Source organism: Ricinus communis, chromosome 7 (genome assembly GCF_019578655.1).
Source record: "Ricinus communis isolate WT05 ecotype wild-type chromosome 7, ASM1957865v1, whole genome shotgun sequence".
In the NCBI taxonomy this organism is placed as follows: Eukaryota; Viridiplantae; Streptophyta; class Magnoliopsida; order Malpighiales; family Euphorbiaceae; genus Ricinus; species Ricinus communis.
This window is the reverse complement of record NC_063262.1, coordinates 20,358,284-20,366,927: the sequence shown is the minus strand read 5'-3', so window position 1 is coordinate 20,366,927 and position 8,644 is coordinate 20,358,284. Positions and strand designations below refer to the sequence as shown.

Below are 8,644 nucleotides of genomic sequence, written 5' to 3'. Positions count from 1 at the left end.
TAAATTAATATTATTAATATAATTGATATTACTATTTTTAGAATTAGAAATTATAATATAATTAAAAATTAATTTATTAATGAATATAATATTTAAAAATATTATTTTTTATAATTAGAATTATTATCTAATTAAAAATTATTTATTAGTTAATATAATATTAAAATATAATTAATATGTTACTTTTTGGGATAATTATTATTTAATCAAAAAACTAATTTATTAGAATTAGAATCAATATCTATTCAGGAACATAACTTATTAATCAATTAATAAAAAAATTATAAAATTATATATAAGTTTGAGTCCTATGTATCAAATAATTATATATGTAAATAAAATTTTAAATTTTAAAAATTAATATATATATAATTCATTCATTTTAGAAAGATAATCTCTTTTATTCATTCTAGATTATAGTCAATCTTTCTTTAATTGTTAGGTTAGTAAGAATGAACACGTATATACTTCATTAATGAGTCAATTAATTTTCTCACGTTATACTTTAAAATTACCGTATTTATAAAAGTTTAATAAGATATTTAAAAAGTAGGAATTAATGACATCAACTTAAAAGTTAATATTTTTAATTCGCATATAAATTAAAAAGTGAATTATTTTTTATATAAAAGATGTATTTTAATTCTAAATTAATTTTTAATTAATTCTATTTTTATTACATATAGCACGAAACAGAAAAAGATTCCATTATAAATTTATTTATAAATCAAACGAATTAAAGTAAGATTCGAAATCAACACAACCTTAAATATATAGAAAGAAAAAGCAAATATTGGGAAACTAATGGAAACCATATATAACTTTAGGGACAAATTAGAATGAAAATTTAGCAACAGGGAGGTGTCAACAACTCCCTCATCTTTGCTAAGCAAGCAGCTGATGCATGCAAATTACTCAAATTATTCATAATTCATTTTCTATTTACTTTGCACAATTCCCACAATGTCTATTTTTTTTATTCACTTTTCCACGTTTTGCTTCTCCTTCTTGACCATTAATTAATTATTATTATATTTTACAAAATATCCGTGGTGCCACTGCTCCTATTCAATTCCCATTACCAAAACCCATTTACCGTTTAAAGTGTTTGCCTCGTCTTCGTCATCCTTTTCTTGGTTTCATAAAGGATACGTGCCACCTTGCTTTCTTCCCCCAAAAGAACAGAATAGATATGGCAACTTCTTCACTGAACCCAGCCCTCTTTCCAATTTCCTCTTTTAGCCTACAGTTTTTGGATTCTCTTTTTTTGAGTTTACTCTTCAATTTATACTCTCTACTGGGTGTTTCTTGAGATGGAGTTTTAGCCCAAGAATGTGGGTTTTTAACATGAGGTTAATGGGAAAGCTAACAAAACTGTTTTCTATCATATGGGTACTTCTTCTTAATGATTTTGTTTCTTGCCAGAGGCCTAAATTTGTAAATATAGGTGCAGTTTTTACTTTTGATTCTGTTATTGGTAGAGTTGCAAAGCCAGCAATGGAAGCTGCAGTTTCTGATATTAATAAAGATACAAGAATTCTCAATGGGACAGAGTTAAAACTCTTCATGGTGGATGCTCAGTGTGATGTCTTTTTGGGTTCTGTTGGAGGTAACATTCAAAACCCCTTGCTTTTCTTTTCTTCTTTTAATGTCATGATGAAAGTGGTACTATTTTCTTAACATCCCAAGCAGTTTTCTTTAACTTTAAAATTACACAATTTAGAAGAAGCGGACCTTGAGGATTGAATTTCTTTTTTTTAATCTGTTTGTGATTCTCTATCAATTTATTTATGCTGCTAATGGAATTTCAATATTTTTCTTTGTTTTGTATTGTTTTGTTAATTTATCAAACCTTGAATTGGAGATGTTGCATACTACACTATCTTGATTGTACCTCTCCTTTTCTCTGCCAGCTCTCCGGGTACTTGAGAAAGACGTAGTGGCCATAATTGGGCCGCAGTCCTCTGGAATAGCTCATATGATTTCTCAATTTGCGAACGGTCTCCAAGTTCCTCTTATTTCGTATGCTGCTACTGATCCTACTCTTTCTGCACTTCAATTCCCTTTTTTTGTGAGAACTACACAAAGTGACTCTTATCAGATGGCTGCCATGGCTGAATTAGTTGACTTTTACGGGTGGAAAGAGGTGATTGGAATTTATGTGGATGATGATCCTGGGAGGAACGGGATAAATGCTTTCGATGATGAACTTGAAAAGAAAATGGCAAAAACGTACAAATTGCAATTGTCTGTCAATTTTGATGAAGCTGAAATAACGGGGTTGCTCAAGAAATCTAAATCGCTTGGTCCTCGTGTTTATGTTGTTCATGTTAATCCAGATCCCAGAATGAGAATCTTTACTGTTGCCAAAAAGCTCCAAATGATGACCGACAATTATGTTTGGTTTGCAACAGATTGGCTTTCTGCTACGGTAGATTCATTTTCTCGAATAAATCGAACTGAACTCAGTGTTCTTCATGGGGTAGTTGCACTTCGTCAGCATATTCCAGAGTCCAGCCAGAAAAGAGCTTTTGTGTCTCGGTGGAGGGAAATGCAGCAAAAAGGGTTAGTAAGCTCTGAGCTGAATACCTATGGACTTCAGGCTTATGATACAGTCTGGGCAGTTGCATATGCAATTGATAATTTCATTAATGAATTCAAAAATATCACGTTTCCTTTGAATCATGAACTTCTTGAGATGAAAACATCTGAATTACAGCTGAGGGAGCTTAAAATATTCAATGGTGGGAATGATCTACTTAACAAAATATTGCAGTTGAACTTTACCGGTTTAAGTGGTCACATTCAAGTTAATCAAGACCGGAATATTGAGAGTGGTGGTTATGACGTCATTAATATTGTCCACACATCTGTTCGTACTGTTGGCTATTGGTCTAGCAGCTCAGGTTTCTCGCTTTTACCCACAGAGACCCACCAAGGGGAACAAACAAACTATTCCCATGTGGATCAGAAGCTTCAGAACATTACATGGCCTGGTGGAAAAATGGAAAAGCCACGTGGTTGGGAGATTGCTGATGATGAAAGACCATTGAGAATTGGAGTGCCAAGAAGAGCGAGTTTTGTTGATTTTGTTACTGAAGTGAACCAGAGCCATAAAATTGAAGGATATTGTATAGATTTGTTTCTTGAAGCAAGGAAACTAATCCCATATTATGTACCTTACAGGTTTGAACCTTTTGGGGATGGTCAGTCCAATCCTAGTTATAATGAGCTTGTACGGATGGTCGCAGAAGATGTAAGTTTTATTTTATTTATATCTGCAAACTTTAGGCAAGCATGACCTACATTTATATGGAAAATATGCAGGAATTGGGAATTACTGCATTCAGGATTGCCTAGAAAATCTTTGATACAGAAATGTCTCTATGATCTTATATAATTCCTTATATTTTCATAATTTTGTCTTCAGCATTTTTTAAAAAGCGGGGGGGTTATGATGGAGTATAGGTTACTGGTCAGTCTTTTGGGCAGACCTTGGTCTGATTGAGATCCATGCAGTGGAGGGTCTACCCTGAATGCTGCAATTTATAAATATTTCTAAGCACATAGAACTTGGCCAACTGATCCTAGTGTATTCTTTTGTGTTTTGGTTTCAGGTACTTGATGCTGCTGTTGGAGACATTGCAATTGTAACAAACCGGACAAAAATAGTGGATTTTTCTCAGCCTTATGCTGCTAGTGGTCTCGTCATTCTGGCTCCTATCAGAAATTCAAAATCAAGTGCTTGGGTATTTCTTAAACCATTTACAGTGGAGATGTGGTGCGTCACAGCAGCCTCTTTTCTGATGATTGCTGTGGTCATTTGGATTCTTGAGCATCGAGTCAATGATGAATTTAGGGGTCCTCCTAGAAGGCAGATTGTAACAATGTTCATGTAAGTTTATCCATGCTGACATGAAGTCTCCTTAGAATTTCAATTTCAATTTACCTCCCAGTTTGATGTTGCAGTGGATCATCCTAATGTGTAATCTAGATTATTAACCTCTAATGCCATGTAATTCAACTGTTACTTCTGACAGGTTCAGCTTCTCAACACTATTCAAGACAAATCGTAAGTACTACTTTAACTTTGATAAGCTATTCTTCCTTATCTATTTTAACTATGTCATTTAACATTCAGAGCACATTTCTTTCCATATGATCATTTCACTCTGAACTTTATGAATTTCTGCAAATCACTACCATTTTTGTGGATTTTGGTTGGCCGTAGCAATGGAAGTGAAATGAAATGTTCAATCGAGTTTGTAGACGTGATTCATATAATTTTCATATTGCTTTACAATTTAAGCGGCTCAGTAGTCTGGTGTTGCATAAGTTCCTTTTATAATCTTGTGTTACAGCGAAGCATTTCAAGAACATTTCAATAATTGCTAAGATGCCACATAGAGATTCAGAATGTTATCTGATTTGAAACTTGTTATGGATGTTGTATAGGGATGTATATGGTAATTAGAAAAATATTAAATTCTAGTATGATCATGGTTACCATATAATATTCCTCGCCCTGGTGCTCCTTTAAGTGGCATTTGTTTGACAGCTGTCCAATGATTAACTGTTGGAGAGGACATGTACTGACTCACCAAACTCTGTTATGAATTATAAGTTTGTCTTCAATTAGCATTGTGTCTTGAAATCGAAATGGTACAGTGGCATTCACACTGAAGAAATCAAATAAAATTCTTTGTATTCTGCTGCTTGTGATTGAATAGCCCCTCTTGTTGTAACATGCTATGGTAATTCTGCACTGTCATGTAATTGCAGAAGAAACTACCATAAGTCCACTTGCGCGCATGGTGATGGTGGTATGGCTTTTCGTATTGATGGTGATAACTGCAAGCTATACAGCGAGTTTGACTTCAATCCTTACAGTAGAGCAGCTTTCATCACCCATTACTGGAATCGATAGCTTGATTGCAAGTAAATGGCCTATAGGATACCAAGTAGGGTCATTTGCTTATGAATACCTATATGAAAGTCTTTATATATCTCGTTCTAGACTTGTTCCTCTTGGGACCCCAGAGGAGTATGAAAGAGCATTGAGGTTGGGGCCACAAAATGTAGGAGGGGTGGCTGCAGTAGTAGATGAGCTTCCATATGTAGAGCTGTTTCTTGCAAAACACGGTGACTTTGGGATTATTGGGCAACCATTTACCAGGGGTGGTTGGGGATTTGTAAGTACCTTCCTTCACAAGCAATTTAACTTTCTTATGTAATGCCCATGAATAATGTCTAAAGAGCTGCTTGGTAAACCTGCAATTGGAATCTCATTTCTGGATGACAACCTTGCACATAACTAAAGATGCATGCTTTTGGCTTAGCATATCTTTCACATTGTGCATTCATCTCCAGATATATGTAGCATGAGAAAAATATAACTGATGTGAAACCATGTACCGAGTTACCATCTCTCATAAGCAAAAGAATTAACTTCGATTTTTGAGGGCTAGGTATGGTAATTCTTTTTGGTTTTGCATCTTTCTCTCATTTTAATTATGATAATCTCAAATGTTATTCATTATGATAAATCAGGCTTTTCAAAGAGATTCTCCGCTTGCTCTTGACATGTCTACTGCAATTCTAAAACTTTCTGAGACGGGAGTACTCCAAAAGATCCACGAGAAGTGGTTCTGTAAGAAAGGCTGTGCTGGAGAGAAAAGACAGAAGTCTGAGCCTAACCAACTTCGTTTGATTAGCTTCTGGGGTCTATATCTTCTATGTGGCGGTGTCACTCTTGCTGCGCTTCTTCTGTTTCTACTAAGAGCAGTTCGCCAATTTGTGCACTACAAACGTAGGCAAATGCAGCAGGTCCCTCCATCCGTAATTTTATCAACTACCAGATGTTCTCAAATCATTTTTCACTTTTTCGATTTTATTGACAAGAAAGAAGAAGCTATCAAGAAGATGTTTATGCAGTGTGATCATCCGGCACCCCAAGTGAGCTTGGAAAGATCATAATCTTAACTGAAGGAGATTGGAGGATCTGCCAAGAATTTAATTCCAATTCTCGTATATACTCATTTTGTGCGCTAAATGTAAAGAACTATGTAATATAGGTATTTAACTTGTAAATATCTTTGTTTTATGTTTTATGGTATAAAAATGTTGTAATAAGTTTCCCCTGTCATGATAGGTAAAATCTGTCGGAGCAGTGAATATAAGTCATGTGGTATCATTATTCTAATAAGATTCTTGTGATTAATTGCTCTGGTGGTACTATATATTAAATTGCTACTATAATTTTGTTTCTCCAGTTCTATTTTCATTTCTTTTTTATTTTTATTTTATTTATTTTCTTTCCTTTTTCTTTTATCTTATGTTATTTTAGTTGAACACTTTGCCTTACCCTTATGCTATGTGCATTTAATATGATCTTCACTCTTCTTATGTGCTAGCTGTGTTATATACCCACTTTTTCTAACACTGAGGGCAGCGTTCTATTCAAGTGTAGGGTGGGAGTTTTTGGTTTTATTATCACTTGATTGTATTTATTCGCATATGTTGTGTTCAAGGAATGATAATGGACTATTCTTAGGATTTTAGGACCTAGGTTCTTCATGTCGTTTAAGTTTAGTTTGTTATTTTGTAATTAATGATTTAATTCACACACTTGTAATTGATTGTCCTTCTCGATTTTTGTTTTTGGAAAGCAATTTCACTGTATTCAATATGTCACTTTAGTTGGGTTAAACCGGTGTTGATTGAGTTCTTTACAAATTTTTAACCTTTATCTTTGAACTTTGATTATGCCAATCTCTTATACAATTTATGTGATGATTCAATTGATAAGTTTGGGAACCAATTGCAAATTTTAGCCACTTCAAACATGAGTTTTTGAACCAAAATTTGAGCATCCATTGTAAATTATGGTCATGATTTTTCTTATTTGAGTGTGCGCTGTACTTAATTTTGTTTCTAGAATAGTAGAGAAAAATCACTGAAAAAAGACAGAAAGTATATTCTATTCTATGAATACACTCTTGTCTCACCCATCATATCAGAGAATTGGCTCATGTCAAAATTCGTCTTGTATAGAGGACCCTTTTGATCTTATAGTTGCTTGCTGTCATTGAACAATGGAGTTTCTGTTGCTCCTATAATACCAGTTTACCAAATTGAATCACCCCTTTGTTTGAGAAGTAGTCTGAGTTTGCTTGCAACAAATACCTAACAGGACATCCCTGGAGAGTTTGCTAAACTCTGCCACACAATAATTTTTCACCCTAGTTCCTGTCAAATCATATGAGAGTGATTCTCCAAAGTTTGATGTTTACTTAACAGGCAAAAAAATCAAATTCCCTGATTGGCTTTTTTGTTTTCCTTTAAATTATCTTTCCATTGTCAATCACGTGCAGGGTACTAGCAAAGAAGGATTCCTCCAAATGCAGGAAGCGTCTTCATGAAAGCTTTGGTCCAGACTCCTTTATAAGGGAATACATTCCATGAGATTTATGGAGCCTTGAAAAGGCATTTTAATTCTTGGTACTGGAACTGGAATCATATTCTCGATGACACTAAGATCTGTAAATTTTAAGCTCATTGGCTAATAACACTCAACACTTTTTAATACATGTCAAATTAATTTTTTTACATTAACTCCTAAATTTGTACAAGAATTGAATTAACTCCAAAATAGATCTTAATTTAATTAGCCTATGATTCTTGTGCATTGATTAATTATATCCAATTTTATAAAAAATGAATAGAATATAAAGGTATATATAAATAAATATTTCATTTAATAATTATATAAAATATATTATTAAAAATAAATTAAAATATTTATCATCTTATTTATTTTTAATTTTCAACTTAATCCATGAAATGGATATATTTATCATGTCCACTTATTTAAATTAGGCCCCATTATACACATCAGCAAATGTTCATTAAAATTAAATATAAAGTAATAAAAGGGCATTGTCCATGCCTTTTTTTTCCTCAAAAAATAATTCTATTAGAATATAAGAAAACATAAATAACTCAAGTAATTCCGAGGTTATAATAGTTGAAAGGCCTGACTGTACAATTGGCTTAAAAAGAAGCTGTCATCTTAATACCATCTGCTGGTTAAGCGGGTTGTTATATGATAGACTCGTGTCCATTTATACTTAACGTACTCAACGCTTCATACAAGTGTGTGGAATTATATTTTTTTCATTTGCTAGTTTATATTAAATAGATAATATTTTTTCTTTTATTAGAACTCATTTTCTCATTTCTATTATATTATTATTATTAATTTACTATTATACTGTTTATTTTAATTTTATATTTTATATTTAATATATTATATATTTTTTCATAACACTAAATTCATTTTTAATAATATATTAATATTTTATAATAAAAATATTATATATTAAGATTAGATTCTACATATACATGAAATATTATTAATAATTAAATTTTTATTAAAATATAAAATCTAGTATATTTTCATATTTTTAATTATATTAGATCTTATTTTATAAAATTTCAATTTAAATTATTTTTTATGATAATATAACAATACTTTAATTCTTAAAAATTTAATAATAATATTGAAATATTAAAATAATAAATTTATATTCATAGTTATAAATTATAAAACACAATCATAAGTTTGTAAACATAAATTCATCGA

At 32.1% G+C, this 8,644-nt stretch overlaps 1 protein-coding gene across 1 annotated transcript; it reads left to right on the top strand.

The window, feature by feature from the left end:
* Positions 1-1,078: 1,078 nt before the first annotated feature.
* On the top strand, positions 1,079-6,267 carry LOC8274831 (glutamate receptor 3.7). The gene is made up of 6 exons (XM_002524134.4): positions 1,079-1,609; positions 1,914-3,256; positions 3,618-3,895; positions 4,041-4,072; positions 4,783-5,192; positions 5,551-6,267. Exons 1-6 carry the CDS (start codon positions 1,333-1,335, stop codon positions 5,974-5,976), a joined length of 2,766 nt encoding a protein of 921 aa, XP_002524180.1. The 5' UTR covers positions 1,079-1,332; the 3' UTR covers positions 5,977-6,267.
* The last annotated feature ends 2,377 nt before the right edge of the window (positions 6,268-8,644 follow it).

Excerpts from the sequence above, each read along its gene's own strand:
- LOC8274831 (XM_002524134.4), top strand. The coding sequence starts at position 1,333 with ATGTGGGTTTTTAACATGAGGTTAATGGGAAAGCTAACAAAACTGTTT. Across the intron at positions 4,073-4,782 it reads AACACTATTCAAGACAAATC|AAGAAACTACCATAAGTCCA; the intron begins GTAAGTACTACT and ends ATGTAATTGCAG. Across the intron at positions 5,193-5,550 it reads CCAGGGGTGGTTGGGGATTT|GCTTTTCAAAGAGATTCTCC; the intron begins GTAAGTACCTTC and ends ATGATAAATCAG.